The 17,814-nt window shown below is 31.7% G+C and overlaps 2 protein-coding genes across 3 annotated transcripts in view; one reads left to right on the top strand and one right to left on the bottom strand.

Moving 5' to 3' along the window:
* The window catches only part of LOC129225436 (tyrosine-protein kinase Src64B-like), a 48,229-nt gene extending 33,926 nt beyond the window's left edge, over positions 1 to 14,303 (bottom strand). For both annotated transcript variants that reach the window (XM_054859919.1, XM_054859920.1), the window contains exon 1: positions 14,169 to 14,303. The gene's annotated coding sequence lies outside the window, so the exon portion shown is untranslated. The remainder of the gene's footprint in view (positions 1 to 14,168) is intronic.
* A 623-nt stretch (positions 14,304 to 14,926) lies between these two features.
* LOC129225420 (histone deacetylase 2-like) overlaps positions 14,927 to 17,814 on the top strand; it is a 42,415-nt gene continuing 39,527 nt past the window's right edge. Inside the window, exon 1 of the mRNA XM_054859918.1 lies at positions 14,927 to 15,055. Coding sequence (XP_054715893.1) covers positions 15,010 to 15,055 — 46 coding nt within the window. The 5' untranslated portion in view covers positions 14,927 to 15,009. The remainder of the gene's footprint in view (positions 15,056 to 17,814) is intronic.

Here is a 17,814-nt window from a genome sequence, read left to right as displayed (position 1 = left end):
TAGATTAGCTTGGTCTATGTTCCATTTTAATAAAAGAATTAATTTTTGAAGCCACGCTTCCTTTGTAATCGTACTTTGCGGGGAATTGCACCTCGTGGTTGAGTTTTCAATCCCTTTGGATCTTGTTCATTTCTTAATATTTTTGACAAATGAAAGTTATTTTGACGTATACTACCTTAGATTAGCTTGGTCTATGTTCCATTTTAAGAAAAGAATTAATTTTTGAAGCCACGCTTCCTTTGTAATCGTACTTTGCGGGGAATTGCACCTCGTGGTTGAGTTTTCAATCCCTTTGGATCTTGTACAGATATTAATATTTTTGATAATCAGAAGTTATTTTGGCACAGGCTGCCTTAAATTAGCTTATTTTTATGTTTATTTAAAAGACTTGATTTATTTTTGGAATCGTGCTTTCTTTGTAATCGTACTTCGCGGATAACTATAACCACGTGGTTGAGTTTTAAATCCTTTTGCATCTTATACATATCTTAATATTTTTGACAGCCGAAAGTTATTTAGATAAATGCAACCTTATATTAGTTCTTTTATGTTCTATTTTTATAAAAGAATTTATTTTTGAAGCCATGCTTCCTTTGTAATCGCACTTCGCGGGGAGCTGCACCTCGTGGTTGAATTTTCAATCTTTTTGCATCTTGTACAATTGTCTTCATATTTTTGATAAGCAAAAGTTATTTTGATGTGTGCTACCTTAGATTAGCTTGTTTTATGTTCCATTTTAATAAAAGAATTTATTTTTGGAGCCATGCTAACTTTGGAATCGCACTTTGAGGATAATTGCATCTTGTGCTTTAGATTTCCTTTTGCATCTTGTACCAACATATTTTAATTTTTTTAGCAGTCGGAAGTTGTCAGCTTATTTTAAGTTTTATTTTAATAAATAATAAATGCAATTATTTTCGGGAAACGTGCCGACATTGCACACCAGTTTTGCTAATCTTTTTGCATTTTTTAAATACTTCAGAAGTTTTGATAATTGAAAGTTATATTTTAATAACTAAAAAGTAATAAATCCTGTTCATATATTTATTTTTACAAGCTTTATTTTAATCAATTTAATTTTATCCTAAAATATTAAATCTAAACATATTTTTTTTGCTGTTGAATTTGAAATGTATTATTTCTATAAACGATACTAAATGTCGTATGTTGATAGGCAGATTTCTAGAGTAGTGGATAGCTACTTTATTATTAGTTCAATTCTAATTCAGATTTTTAAAATAACCATTTGTTCGCAAACTACAAATATTTTTCTAGTTTGTTTTTATTATGTGGTTTTGAATTTTAAAATTTGGTCCTACAAATTTAAATTTGCAAATATGTTGTCTAGGGGGATTCCATGAAAAGTGAAACCAGTAGGTCAAACAAATATTAGATTTTTAACTTAATGTGTTCCTCCATCCTATTTCAATCCAAATCATTCTCAGATTTCTTCAATGAGAGAAGGAAAATACTTACCAATCTTCACTGGTACTGATTTTTATTGTGCTAAGATTTTTAATACATAGATATATAAAATATATGTACAGTGAAGCAGAGTTTATACGTTTTTGAAGGGACTGTATGAAAAAAGTGTATAAGGGGAAAAACGTACAATAGGTATGCATTAAAATGTATTGGATTCTGCAGGGACCAATTCAAAAAATGTAACAAAGAGAAATGTATAAACGGTGCTTTTCTGTATATATATATATATGTGGGTGTATGTTTGGCTACCAAAAATTTGAAGTGGCTACCAAAGTTTTTGGTGTTGGTAGCCACTGGCTACCAAAGAAAAATACCAGTATACACCTCTACCCCCACCCCCTTCATAGAAAAATTTGAAATGACGGGACAAGGAAGGTTTTTTTTTTTTTAATCTTGTTTAAAGCTTTGAAAGAATTAGATTATAATTATTTTCTTCGGGCAGGATTTTTTTTTAATGGTACAAGTTATTTTTTGTTTTCGGAAGGAGAATTTTTACTTTTCTCGATTGTATTGCTTGTTTGCATTGACATTTTCTTTTTCGGGGGGGAGGGAGATGTTAGGTTACATTGTCCTTATCCTAATACGAGTTTGATCGGGATATTTTAATTTAAAAGTTTTTCCTCTGCGAGAACCTACACATAATTTAAGCTAAACTCCAATTGAGCTCTATTCTGAACAGCAATAAAAACTAGCTTGAAGAAATTGATAAAGTTCCCATTGAAACTAGAAAAAAAAACAAATATGTGTATCCTTGCCCTCCCCCAAAGAGCAATTACTTAAAATTACGCGAGAAGAAGAAATATCCCCTCCCCCCGAAGAAAAAAAGAATTTAATTGAACTATGCATTGCAAATAGTAGAACAAACTGAAATTTTCAATCTATATGTATATTGATATAAAAAATATGTATAACAAGTAGGGTAAAGTAAAAATCCCCCACCTCGTAATACAAAAAAATAATAAAATAAAATAAAATACTCGTGACAATTCGGAAAAAAAACAAGCTATTCTCCCTTACCCCCAAAGAGCCCGAAGGAATGGAGCTTTATTAAAATATGAATTATTTCTGGAACAAATGGAGAAATATCCTCCACCCTCCAGGTATCTGACTAGGCTGACATGGCATCTCGTCTTCAAAAGAAAAGAATGCATACAATTCAATTAAAACTACTCCTCTTCGTCAAAAAAAAAAAAATAAATAAATAAATAAAAATAAATAAATAAAATAATAATTAACTAAATTTTAAAAGAAAAATCTCCCCCCCCCCCCAAGGCATGATATTTCAAATTTTCTAGAAGGATACGTGCAAAAGGCAAATAGTCAATGTATGTTGTGTCGAAAAACAGCAAAAATTACACCAAATTTATAGAAATACAGTTATTTTCCAAAAGCATGAGAGGGGCAATGCCTCTCCTGACCCTCTCAAATGGCGGACCTGTCCCCCTCCCCCCAAAGAAAAAGAAATAATAATAAGAAGAGTGTATAACTCTAGAAAAAACACTTGTATTCCACATAAGTCTATGTATTGCCGAATTTTAACCCGATTCACAAGTAAAAACTATCGATACTCATCAAATGATGTCTATGGGTGGCTTATATGTAACTTGAAACCACTAAAAAAATTTTTGAAGCATTTAATTTGCAAAAAACCATCAATTAAAGATCGCTCTAACCCTATTTGTACGAAGATCCTATGCTGATTCTCCCTTAGCAACGCGCATAGCAACGGCATGATTGGAAACTTCCCCATGTTTCTGGCAACCCCTGACGTCACACTAAACGTGTCTATTTGGCACGATGCAAAACATTTCAAACCATCCTGCTGAGTGGAAAGATTTAGGGTCACCAACAACGGGGAACAGCGTTGAATTTGGCGCTGCCACGGAGCGATCTATGATGTCATGTTGAATAGTGATCGTTAGAAGGGTGAACCAATAGCAGGCTCGCGGTGTCGCGCTAAGTAAAGGAACGTCTCCTTCCACAACGAAAGAAAATTCGAATCCGTACATGTTCTTTTGATTACCGATGGAAAAATTAGAGGAATTCCGGAAAAAAAATCACAAAAATCCGGTTACCCGGAAGACGCGGCAAAAATTCGGCATTACCGGGCTAAATCCGGAAAGTTGGCAAGTCTGTTTTTCGAACCCATAACAGGGGAGGTGCGGTCTCACAGACCGCTCAAGAGTTCATCGGATCACCCCTATTTTATATTCAGTCTGATTGAATGGTTTTTCCCAATAGCTTTTTGTTTTGTGACCTTGAACACCCCTTTTGCTTATCAGTAGAGACGTACCGAGTACTCGGTAACTACTCGGTACTCGGCCTACTCGGCCAATTTGCCGAGTACTCGGTACTCGGCGAAATTCTGATCAGATACTCGGCCAATACCGAGTAGTTTTAAAAAATTGAATATTGTCCAAGACAGATACTAAAATTTATAAAAAAAAAAGAGCAAGCATTATATTCTGCAATCATTTACAATTAAAACTTATAAGTCAAATTTAAATTTTGAGAATAATGAAGTTTGTAATGCTTCAATGGAATAAATCTTTATTTTAATGTCCCCAAAGTAAATAAAACTTATTTATTAAAAATTATGCAAAAAAGGTATACAAAAAAAAAAAAAAAAATTGTCCTGTTAGTATCTGCATTAGAGGGGTTTTACTGTAATTTGTTTTAATTCCAACTTGATTATCATACCTTTTATTTATTTATTTAAAAACAAAATTTTTTTGTAAAATTTTTGACACAAACAAAATTGTTTATGTAATGCGTACTTAAATTTCAGCTGGAATTTAGTTTTAAAAACTATTATATGGACAAGGAGGTCTATAATACTATTCCAATAAGTTCAAAATTCATCACATGTGTGTCAGTGGTTCTACTTAAAACATAATTGGTACTCGGTAACTCGGCAGAGTAGTAAAAGGCCGAGTACTCGGTAACTCGGTACTCGGCCGAGTAGTGAAAGGCCGAGTACTCGGTACTCGGCTACTCGGCCAAAGTGCTACTCGGTACGTCTCTACTTATCAGCATCTTTTGGTGAGTGCATCTGGTTTAAATTTCATTGCATTCTTTAGAAGTGGTCTGTCAGACCGCACTTCACCTTAAGTGTTACAATTTTTGGCAGTAGCAGACATGGCGAACCGTTTAAATAGGAGTTCCTTCATCTTACCCACATTATGCAGAAGAAATGCAAGCTGAAGTTGAGAGTTGTTTGATATGTTCAAAAAATACGCAATGATGTTTTAGGGACAATAAGGGCAGAATTATTCCTGGAAATACGAAGCAAAATACTTATAGTTAAAAGACTGTCTAAATTTTCTTGTAATGTGATATAATCAATTTTCTGGTATTAAAATGTTCTGTATATATTAAACACTTAAAACAAAATCATTGATAAATAATAGATTAATTTTATTACGAGTAGTAAAATATTTACTAAAGAATATGAATTTTCTTGAAAAATCTTAAGGCTCTAGTAAAATTTCATCGGAAAAGGTATATTTTAATTCAGAATTCAAAAATATTTTTTTCCTGTGCTAATAAAAGTACAAACAGCACTTAAGGGAAGTTGCAGGAATGTATCTTAACTATACGATTTTTAAAAAAATCTGAAAGTAGAGCGGTCTTAGAGACCTCACGTCCCGTTATGTCCTACTTTTTCACCTCCCCTGTTACGGGTTAAAAATAAGTATCAATCACTGCTGGGTGGGTGGGGGGGGGGGGGGGTCATTTGTATGATGTTTACTTAAAAATGATTAATTTTGAATTTTAACTGTACAGGGGCTTATGGTATCAAAACAGAAGAGAAATCAAAAATATCAAATATGGCACATAGATAATGAGTTCCATTAGATGTAGGAACAACAGATTGGAAAAAGAATGTTGCAGGGGAAAGAAGGGAAAGGCGGAGAAGACACATGTGAACAATTTCGTTATTTCTCAACTTTGTTCAAATGTGTTCCAAGTTTTCCCTTTTCCTTCTTTTTAAAAATTATTTTCTAAATAAAACACAAAAAGTACAAAGCTTTCTGAGCAAAATATAAAGAGAACAGCATTTGAAAATGCATTTCGATATTGTTCTGTTCGAAATTCAGCAGTGAAATTTGCTGCCATAAAATATTCCCTATTTGCAATGTTCTACTTGTGTTATGATTTTTGTTTGAAATTATCAACATAGTTAAAAACAGTTAAGGGTCAATTCATTTCAAATCACCCAGTCGGTGTTGCTCAACATTTTTAATTTTCCCCGATTCTTTTATCATGGATTACCTATGGGTAGACATTAACAAAACTGCAATTGAAAAAAATTTACTAGCCATATTTTTTATTTGGCAGCCATTTTTAAAATGGCAATTTGGCAAATTTGACAAAAAACAGAGTTTGCGGAAAATTGTATTGCCAATTCATTTTTAAAGATATCAAAATAATTTAAAAGCCAGTGTGTTAAGCATAAAATGACCTTTAAATAGACCATATTTTTATTTTCCTATCATGCAGGAAAGTCAGTTAAACTCTATCTCTAAAAAATCGGAAAAAAGTTAACAATCACTAATTTTTGAGACCGTAAATTTTTAGGAAGGAAAATAGACTCAGCAATATTATTTTATTTCTGTGTTTGAGTACTCATAGTACTACCAACAGCATAAGTTTTAGTCTTTAGAATGAACTAGTTTTTTTTCTACGGCTTTTCAAAAATGGCCAAAAACACGTTAATGCCAATTTTCGTAGGTCAATATCTGAAAAGGGACTGAATGAAAAAAAGTGAAAATTTTATAAAATGTTCTTAATACTAATAAGAATGTCTCACAAAAAAATTATGACTGATATTCAACTACGTTTTGAGTTATAGAGCTGTGGATTTCAATAAAAACGCTACCGTTTTAAATACACTCGTGCAATGCTAAAGTAACAACTATAGGATTAAAATTATTTAAACTGGCAAAGTTAGTTGATGCTTAAATCAATAAATTATTATTTAGAGTTTTAAAAATAATTTACTTAGTTTATATTTAAATGCAGCTCAAGTTATAATATATAATACTGCCAAAAACATTTGTTAATATAAACAACAACAACAACTCGCCCATAAAGCATCTTAAGCTAATATTCACCACAGCAGCTGGGAAGAAAAATTTTAATTCTGTGAAGTGTTGTGTGGTTTTCTTCTTTCTTTTTTTATTTTTTATTTTTAAATCTATCTTTAAATGCAGGTAATCTAAACAAGAGCCTTGTAATAGATGATCTGATTTTAGTAGAATCCACCATCAACACTGATTTCTTTCATATTATCTAACGTATCCAATTAAACATTCTTGAGCAATTCTAGCATTTTAAAAAGTTTATATTTCTTTTAATAAAAATCGTTCTATCATGAAAACATAATAATGACATGGGATAAAATTATTTATATACTCTAGTTTAAATTAAATTTTCTTGCTTTTACTGGTATATCAAAGAACAGATGAAAAAAAAGAAAGAAATAATGGCTATTTTTGCCATGGAAGAATTCGAAAGATACTGTTGTCAAAAGCATGGATTTTTCACTTTCTTCTCTCTTTTTTGGTTATTTACTTGTTCAGTAAATCTGACTCAAGCATTCATTTGCCAATCTTTGTTTTTCTTGTTTATTTTTTATGGTTTTTGGGGTTTAAATCTATTGGTGTAAGAGAGGCAAAAAAAAAAAAAAAAGTAGTCTGCAACTGCTTGTACAGTCAAGATCTTTTCTGGTGCTCACAAGTCTAGACTCCAAGGTGACATGCTTTGGTATGGATGAGGTTCAGTTGGTGATAGTTATTTGACTAGTGAACATGTCCTGCTGTAGAGTGTAGTTTTGGAATTGTATTTTTCTGTTTGCATTATTGTGGTTTTTTAAATCCACCTAATATTAGCTTTCAAGAATTTAATTGATTGTTTAAGTATTCGGTATGAGTTGTTTTGTGGGTGAACTAATAAGTGAACAGTGTCATAAACAACACTACAACAAAGAAGTACCTAAAGAGTTGATCAAGGTATGTGACTTGCCATCTGAAGAACAATGTTTGCTAAAATTAAGAATTTCAAATGAAATTACTAATATTTGTCATTACCACAGAGATAAATATTTACACAAGTACAACCACATTTTTGGGAAAAAATGCTGTGACCCATTTGGTAGCCACAAAAGGCCAATCAAAAACGGTTTGCGTAAAATACTAATTGAACACCTTTCCAAAAGTAAAAATATGAACATTGAAATAATTCCTGGACAAGCTCTATGTTCAAATTGCGCATCAAAAATTTTTGTAGAAAAACTGCCCGAAGATGAAAAAAATAATGCTGAGGATGATCCTGAATTTCTTCCTGACCCTTTTGAATTAGTAGAGGAGAATCCGTTGTATCAATTGGAATCCATTTGTGAAACTTTGGAATTGTCTCCTTTATGTAAAATAACAAAGCTTAACACAGAACAACGACTGTCAGCTTTGCAAAGAAAAACTGATAAAATTACAAGCACAGTCAAGCAAAAATTGGATGAATCTTTCCATAATGACTTAGAAACACAGAGTTTAAATGAAACAGATACTTCAATTAGTGAGTACTACGCACTCATTACTAAACTAAAAGAAAAATTCAAAGTGTCTAGTAAAGATGATAAAATTAAGATAATTAGTCTACTGCCAAGATCATGGTCAAAGAAAAAAATAGTTGAGGACTTTGGTGCATCTGAATACATGGTAAAGTTAACTAGGCAGCTAGTAAAGGATCAAGGTATTTTGCCACATCTTTCAAAAAGACAGGGCAACCGAATAAGTGAAGCTATTATTAACTGTGTTAAAGAGTTTTACGAAGATGACGAAAATAGTCGCTTATGCCCTGGTAAAAAGGAATATGTTTCAACTATGATTGACAATGTCAAGGTGCAAAAACAGAAAAGGTTAATTCTTCTCTCACTCAACGAACTCTACAGCATATATAAACAGAAATATCCAAATCACAAAATTGGTCGCTCTATGTTTTGCGCTTTCCGACCAAAGTGGTGCGTTCTTCCGGGTTCATCAGGAACTCATAGTGTATGTGTTTGCAAACATCACCAAAACACAAAGCTTATGATAGAAGGAGCAAAGCTTAATTTAAATTATAAAGACCTCATAGCTTTCATGGTATGTGATATTGAAAATGAAAAATGTATGCTTGACACCTGTTCAAAATGTCCTGGACCAGATACCCTGCTTGATCTCTTACAAAATCAAATTGACAATCTGCCTGATGAAGTTGCTTTCAAACAATGGGTGCCAACCGATAGAGCTGAGCTCATAACACAAGTAATGTCCAGTGAAGAGTTTCTGCATTCTCTTATTGATAAGCTTACTCTTTTAAAATCCCATCATTTTATATCAAAAGTTCAAGCTAAACATTTCAGGGAAACTAAAGAAAACTTGGAAGATAACCACTGTTTAGTGATTGGTGATTTTTCAGAAAACTTCACATTCACAGTGCAGGACGAAATACAAAGTTTGGTACAGATGTGATATACCCCCCTCCCATTTGGCGACATCCGATTTTTTGCACAAAATTGAAATATTTTTCTCGCCAATGAGGCGATAAATTTTTAAGCATGGCATCCCTGGTGAAACTAACCTGCGGTTGGCAACGCGAAGGCAAACTTGTTCGAACTTGTTTACTTGGGTTCTTGGTTTTACGCAGGAGAGATACGTGTTGTTTTGTGCAATATACCTTACAGGAATGCTTATTTTGTGTTAGTTTAGATTCAGTAGTTGTGTTTTGAAGTAAAAACATTAGAAAATGCCAGTTTCTTCAAACTTGAAGGTTAATTAAAAGTTAACTCCAACGTGGTGTGTATCTGTAACGCGCCATTGTCAGATGATGTTTTGTTTTGGACTGAGTGTGAGGATTTATACCATAAAAAGGTAAGTTCTTTATTTTAGAATTCACATAAAAATTCTCAATTCGGAAATTCTTTGTTTTTTACAAATCCTTGAGGGGTTCTTGTAGCTTTTAACTTTATTTTTACTGTATGTTAATTAATTTTACAAAAATAGTTCGGTTATTTTGTTCTAAAAGTTAATTCTTATCGATGCCACGAATTATTTAGGCATTAACGTGCCTCCTTTAGGTACTGAATTTTATGTTAACAATTGAAAGTTCTTTCGGTTGTACTCTTAAAAATGCTGAATTTTATTAATAAATCTGCACAATAATGGTGCATATTTCACACTTAAAACTGTGTCATTATTGTACACTGAACGGAAGGAGCCACCCTTGGGTGTACATACACATGAATATGCATAATATACATAATTGTGACCATACTCCGACTGTAATGTATATTAACAGTCGGAGGGATAACGGACCGAGCAGAGCGAGGTCCTGGCGAGCCAGAGGTCTCATAGTACTTTCGTAATGAGACCGAGGCAGGGCCGGCGAGCCGAGGTCTCATTACGAAAGTACTATGAGACCGAGGGCTCGTATCCCGGAGAAATGATGAAAAAACAATTAATGCATTAATTTCGACTTGTAATTAATACAATAATTTATTTCATTGTATTTTAATATGTTTACAAAAAACCCCGGCCCTGTACATTTTTGAAGCATATATTCGTGATGTTTTTTGTTGTGCTTTTATGTTGTTTTTATATATATTGTGTTCTGAAGTGCTTTGATCAAGTTTTTTTATCTGATTTTTTCCTGTTGGCGCTAAAATAGCATCGCTAAGAACGATGTATGACATATGTCGTCATACATCGTTTTCTTGGCGACGCTTTCTTGGCGCCAACAGGAAAAAGTCGCCAAGGGTGGAGTATATCACATCAATTCCCAAAGTTTTCATTGGACTAATACACAAGCAAGTCTTCATCCATTTGTAATATACTACAAAAAGGAAGGAACGGTGAGTTGCAAATCTATTCGTGTTATTAGCGACCACCTCGATCATAATACAACTGCTGTGTACACATTTCAACAGCACCTCATCAGGGAAATCAAGAAAATTATACCAAATATTGAAATGGTTGTGTACTTCAGCGATGGCGCAAGCAGCCAATAAAAAAATAAGAAAAACTTTGTGAATGTCTGCCAACACAAAAACGATTATGGTGTGCAAGCCGAGTGGAATTTCTTTGCCTCATCACATGGGAAGAACTCTTGTGATGGGATTGGCGGAACAACAAAGCGAGAAGTAACACGAGCATCCCTCCAAAGACCTTATACAGATCAAATCCTGACTCCACAAGACATGTTTAAATACTGTCGGAACAACATTACTGGAATCAAATATGTATATGTTTCTTCAGCTGAAATTGAGCGAATGGAAACAACACTGACCGAGAGATTTGAATGTTGTTTAACAGTGAAAGGTACAAGAGGCTATCACAGATATATTCCCTTAAGTAACAATGAAATAAGGTGCTTTGTTACTTCCACAGGCTCGAGATTTGATGATCATCAGACTTCAATATTATTTACAAATGTGTCGTCTTTCACAAATAATGACTTTGTTGCCTGTATATACGATGAGAAGTGGTGGCTTGGAAAAGTTGAAGACAAAAGTGAAGGTAACAATGATATTTTGGTGCATTTCTTTCATCCTTCTGGACCAAAAACTGCCTTTCAACTGTCAAAAAATGATACTGCTTGGGTACCCGCAAAAAAAAAAAAAATAGTACGTAAAGTTACTTCATTGGAGCTCACAACAATGTCTGGAAGAACACACAACATAACTGATAAACTGTGCAATGAGATATCATATTTGTTTAACTCTTTAATCAAAATTACAGCTGCCAAGTAGTTACAAGTTTTACATAAAGATATATAGAAAAACATTAGTGTGTGTTATAGTTTGTGACAGTGTAGTATATAAAACATATGAGCAAGTTCAAGCATTTTACCGGTAGTACTACTACTACAGTCCTGTATTTTTAAAAAAGAAGAAATGAACAATGTGTTGATACTTTATTAACTTAAGCATCAACTAACTTTGCCAGTTTAAATAATTTTAAGCCTATAGTTGTTACTTTAGCATTGCACGAGTGTATTTAAAAAGGTAGCGTTTTTATTGAAATTCACAACTCTATAACTCAAAACGTAGTTGAATATCAGTCATAATTTTTTGTGAGATATTCTTATTAGTATTAAGAACATTTTATAAAATTTTCACTTTTTTTCATTCAGTCCCTTTTCAGATATTGACCTACGAAAATTGGCATTCACGTGTTTTTGGACATTTTTGAAAAGCCGTAGAAAAAAAACTAGTTCATTCTAAAGACTAAACTTTATGCTGTTGGTAGTACTATGAGTACTCAAACACAGAAATAAAATAATATTGCTGAGTCTCTTTTCCTTCCTAAAAATTTACGCTCTCAAAAATTAGTGATTGTTAACTTTTTTCCGAATTTTTAGAGAAAAAGTTTAACTGACTTTCCTGCATGATAGGAAAATAAAAATATGGTCTATTTAAAGGACATTTTATGCTTAACACACTGGTTTTTAAATTATTTTGATATCTTTAAAAATGAATTGGCAATACAATTTTCCGCAAACTCTGTTTTTTGTCAAATTTGCCAAATTTCCATCTTAAAAATGGCTGCCAAATAAAAAATATAGCTAGTAAATTTTTTTCAATTGCAGTTTTGTTAATGTCTACCTATAGGTAATCCATGATAAAAGAATCAGGAAAATAAAAAATGTTGAGCAACAAATTTTACTCTTTTTGGGTGATTTCAAATGGATTGACCCTTAAATAACCCTATTTTTACAATTAAAATTAGGTTGCGTGTTTTTTTAATACCACACCAATGGTAGAATGTTTCTAAAAAAGAAAAAAATCCAAAATAATAAGATGCAGATATCAATTAGCTTTGGAAAACCTTTCAGAGCAGAAAAATTGCCATTTTGGAACAGACAACAGTACTTTTGGAGCAGTTCTGTAAATATATATTATTAATCAATAAAAATTAATAACTGGATAAATTTTAACAATGTGTAATTAATATTACATACACCGAATTTTATTAGGAATTTTGAAACTATTTTTTTTTACTTTTAAATGCTCTTATTCAATTTCCCAGTAAATCATAGAAACACTGCAAACATTCTTGATTAGAAAAACCGGCTGTATGGTATATTGCACATTGACATTTTTTTCAAGTAATTATAAACAGACACTAGAATCTTTCAAATCACAAATAATTTTCACTGAACTTACAAATATCAATATAAGAGATGTTATTGATATTCAAAATTAAACAGAGTTTCTAATTTTGAATGAAGATCCAAGTTCAAAATAATAATAATAATAATAATTTTACAAAAAAATGCAAAATTAAAGAAATCACATAATTTCTTGGTAAAATTATAATGTCAATGGAAAAGGCATGTGGTATCAAAGTGTTATCTCAGCCGTATCATGGCTTTACAAAAACAAATCAGCAACTGCTTTGAAATTTACAAAGAAATGATTTCTGAATTATTAAGCTACGATTTTCTTAATCACGTAATATTTTAGAGTTAAAATAAAAATTAATTCACAAAAAATAAATGAGGTATGGGTTTATTCAATAATCCCATCCCCTCCTGTTCAATCATTGTGACAATGATCCTAATTAAAACCTTTCATTTTATAGCACAGCATCTCAATGAAATTATATAGGGTTGAGTATTTAAATGGCTTTAAATGTTAAAGATATTCGTATTAGTGTATGTACTTAAAAGCAGATTATTTAATCTCCAGGGATTCTAAAAATCATTTGAAAATAGTTACTTATTAAAACTTTGTTTTGAAGCACTATATGGGAGACCTAAAAATACCTGGGGCAAACACTACATTGAGGGGCTTGTTCAATGTAGTATTCGCCCCAGGTATTTGAGGGGCTTGCTCAATGTAGTAAGCAAATGAGCGGCTTGCTTTTACTTAATTTTATTGCAATAGCAGTAACAAATATTTGACAAGGCAGTCAAGGATAAAATGAAGTTACCACAATATCAAAAATCTATCAACTCTGATGAGATCCAAATAAAAAGAGAAACTCTGAAATAGAGGCAGAACTATACATGAGAATAATTTTAAAGTACATTATAAAAAAAACACATGCTTAATAATCATTATATATACAAATGCATAAATGGGAATGTCAAAAGCAAAACTATACACAATCTAAAACCAGTTTGTAAATTTTCTCTTTTTAAATTAAATGAGTAATACTCTAAAGTTTTCAACTGTATATTATTCAGTTTGAAATTAACATCTCACTTGATCATCAACGTCAAAATTTAATTTGTACGTTTGGTTTTTCTTACCAAGGAAATGAATGCTGTCAGGAAAAGCGAAATATTAGTATTTTGAGATGGAAGTGATAGAGATAAACTGTGGAATAGTTTTATTATGTTTGAATAACAAGGATAATAATGATTCGTTTTAAATACATAACTATTTTTCGTGCTTATGTTTTGAATTAGCACTGTTTACAAGACAAATCTTTCAAGCCAAGTCTTTCAGCTCCTATACAAATAGATGATTGAACAGAAGTAGTTGTAAAATTATATTATTTCAAAAACCACAAGTGATTATAAATACAAGTCGCCGAAAAATGCAAACTATCAAGCCACATATTAACCTCGATAGTAGTTATATGAGTTTTAGGGTTAAATTGAATGATTTAAATCACAAAATCGTTTAAACTTACAACAAAAATGGATGTATCATCTCTCTTGACTTTTCAAAACACATTTCTATAAGTAATTAATCATACCATTAATTGTAAAAGAAATCATAAAATGAATTAGAGCCATATCTATCCATACAGCTGCATAAATTTCGGGAAATCTACTAGTTGAGAGGTAGTTGTCCTCCAAGATATTTGGGTAAGGAAGGGGGATGAAAGAATTTAATAACGTTTGTCTTTCGCATACAAGTAAATACACAAATAATACATAATCCTTTTAACAAAGAGGAAGCTGGAATTAGTGAAATTGAAACGTTCCAATAAGGAAAATTATGGATCCAGAAATTAAAATTTCTTCACTGACATTGCTGCCTCATATAATGTAACAAACCGAAAGAAATATTATTACACTCGAGCACTAATTCCTTTTTTAAAACCACGTATATGATTATATGATTCTTATTCCAGTATCCGTATCCTTATTCGGAATTTCATTTCGTACATTATTCTTCTGGTTTAACTCTTTTTTTTCTATTTAAGCCATTTCTAGGGACTCCCTTTTAAGCAATATCTTCACCACATAAACTTTGCTCTGTGCACTTAAATCCAAATTTATACTCTATAGATCTTGTTCTCATTTTGAAAATTTTCATAATTTTTAGTTGACAGAATTCGGTTTCGATCTTAAAACGGGGACAATTTTGCGACCGCGCTGATGTGGAGCAATTTATTACTTTGTTATTCGCTTTTAATAATGTAAAGTTGGCAGCATACCGGTTCGCTTCAGTACGAAAAACGGAGGAAAAGGACTCCTGTGTTTGGGATTTCGTATTTAAGCAATAATAATTGTAAAATAAAGAAAATGACCGCTCCTCATTCAAAGAAGCGTGTTTGTTATTATTACGATGGTATGTTATTTTTATTTTGATCACTCAAGTCGTAGAAATCAACTTGGGTAACCCCATTGCCACTACCGTGAAAAGTGAAAAATTTCGTTATTAGAAATCTACTTTATGAGTGCGATAAGTGCTCTTTTTCAAGTAAATCTTGTTCACGCAAAGTTGTTGTGGTGTTTTTATTTTTAATGTAGAATAAGTGAAAAGAAAATGTGAGAAAACACAGAAATCAAATTCGGTATTGATGCGGTTTACACTTTACGAATCGGTATACGATTATTTTACGTAACGCATTGAAATGTAATATGCTTGTGTTTAATGACATTTTTTCTCAAAAATGCTGGTTGATTAAGTTCTTACTGTAAGTTTACTCTTTTTTCTCGAGTCTATGGATTTTTTTTTTTTGGGGGGGGGGGGGGGAGCCATTGGTTTTAACATAAATGCAAATTTTAATACAGGGCAATTCCATGGTGTCGGACGTAAAAAATGAAGAAACATTTCTCAGTTTTAATTCCATTTACCAAATATAAACTTTTCCAAAATGATCAAATTTATTTCCAAGATACTTACTACATCCCACTGAATAAAAAATCATGTTAGTTTTTCAAAATAGATCCCTAAAGTATAAATTAAAAAAAAAATTAATGAGTTGGTGTCGGAGGTTAACACACAAATAGTAAAATTGATGGTTCACTTAAAAATTATTAAAAGTCTGTGAATTGGCTTGCATTTTAATTTTTAAAACATCATAATTCTAGAGTACACTTATGATTGAAGTATATATCACAGTTTGCAAATGATATTAAAGGAATAAAATTATTTAAAAAAATATTTTTAGCTTGGTGTCGGACGTAAATTGTTCATATTGGACGTAAACTATTGCTCTTAAATGTAAATACATAATAATGATTACAGTTATAAATATGTAAATTACAGGTTACATATACTGAAACAAAATTTACCAAGTAAATTCAAATGTAGGGTTGATTTGGGGAAGTGGGACACTGGGGTAAGTCACCCCCCAAAAACTGAAATATCCATATGGTTTTTATACTTTTTTACATTGATCATGTCATGGTTCATCATAGTGATTAGTTCTGCATATATTTGGGTTAAGTGGAATTTTTTTCTAGGTCAGAGAACTTAGTCAAAAAAAAAAAAAAATCTGAACAATATTTTTTGGCGAGTTTAAGCAGCATTTTTCAAAGAAGTGTTTCCCGGTTAGCATTTATTTTTTTATGATCATTAAGCATTCATGTACAGTTTAACTTAAAGTGCATACTGCAGCCAGAATTTTTGAGTAAAATATTATTAAAAACTTTTAGAGGAGGGGCCCCACTTACCCCGTAAAATTTTGCTATAAGACGTCCCCACACTATGGGATAAGTAGTCCCCCCCCCCCCCAACAGTGAGGATTTGAAAATCAAAAGCAACTTTGATGAAATATTTGTATTAGTGAAATACAAGACAACTGTGATGACTTAGTAGGAATTGATAGTTCAGCTACAGAAGCTGGTGATTAGTTATTTGTGAAACTTACATGAAAGAAAACCATCAAGATTTATATGGGTTGAATGCTGATAATGGATCTTCCTTAGCCAACTTTACACAGATGCAGTCATTTAGTGTTTCTAATTTCTTTTTACACTTATAGTTTTGGCAAATTTGATCTTAATCAACGTTCATTCAACACGACTTTTCTCAAAAGGGGTCCTACTTACTCCTATCAACCCTAAATGTATATACAATAAATTCACTAAGTTGTTTTTTTATGCATGTTTCACTTTAGCTTTGAAATTAAAGGCAAAAAAAGGAGAAACACAGTTGAAAACATATGTTATTTAAAGGAATGTAACGGTGTCGGACGTAAAAAAAATTTTACGTCCAACACCAAGATTTTAGTAAAAGATATTCACTTGTTACAAAATAAAAATAGGTTACATCAAAGAGATTGAAATTCTTACTTTGTACCCAAAAATACATGTATGTAGCTTTAAAATTATTGACTCAGCATAATTAACTGCCCATTTTGGTGTCGGACGTAAAACACTTAATGTACCCCAGAGGAATTCTTTTACAAATCAAAATGAATTATATTTTGACACATTTTTGCAACATCACCAGCAACACTCTGTATCTTTAAATGGTTATTCATCTCAATTCATAATATTAGCATGTATTTTTTGGAAAAAAACAATTTCTTCGAGAGTCTCCAAATATGGTTTGAAAATGCTCAAGATGTTGACCTTGGTTTAACCTGCTGTAACTTATTTATAACTGAAGTGATCAAATTTTAGACAGGCATTTCAAAATATACAACTCTTTACCTTTAAAATGACACCTCATTTGTTTACAAATTTTAATTTTGAAAATTTGATCATCTGGTTGACCTTATCATGGAATTGCCCTAGAGTAGTTTAAGCATATGAAAGGGCTGTTTTGATTTAAAAAAAAAACCTTTCAGAAAGTATTTTTTATTAAAAAAATCTCCTTCAGAAGGTATTTTTCATCAAAAAAAAAAAAAAAAAAAAAAAAATCCAGCAGACTTAGATAAAATGAAAAACCTTCTGAGAACACAAATCCTAACTGGAAAATTTTCTGCAAATAATTATTTTGCCTAACTCACCCTTAAATGCAGAAATAAATTCATATTCAAGCATGAAAGCGACAAAAAAAAAGTGCTTTAAATCAATTAATATTTTTTTTTTGCAATAGCATATAGTTTGTTTATTTTTCACCAACTGAAGAAAACTTCCAAAACCATTATTTTT

The sequence above is a fragment of the Uloborus diversus genome, chromosome 1 (genome assembly GCF_026930045.1).
Source record: "Uloborus diversus isolate 005 chromosome 1, Udiv.v.3.1, whole genome shotgun sequence".
NCBI lineage: Eukaryota > Metazoa > Arthropoda > Arachnida > Araneae > Uloboridae > Uloborus > Uloborus diversus.
The sequence above is the reverse complement of the archived record's forward strand: the minus strand, read 5'-3'. Positions and strand labels throughout refer to the sequence as shown.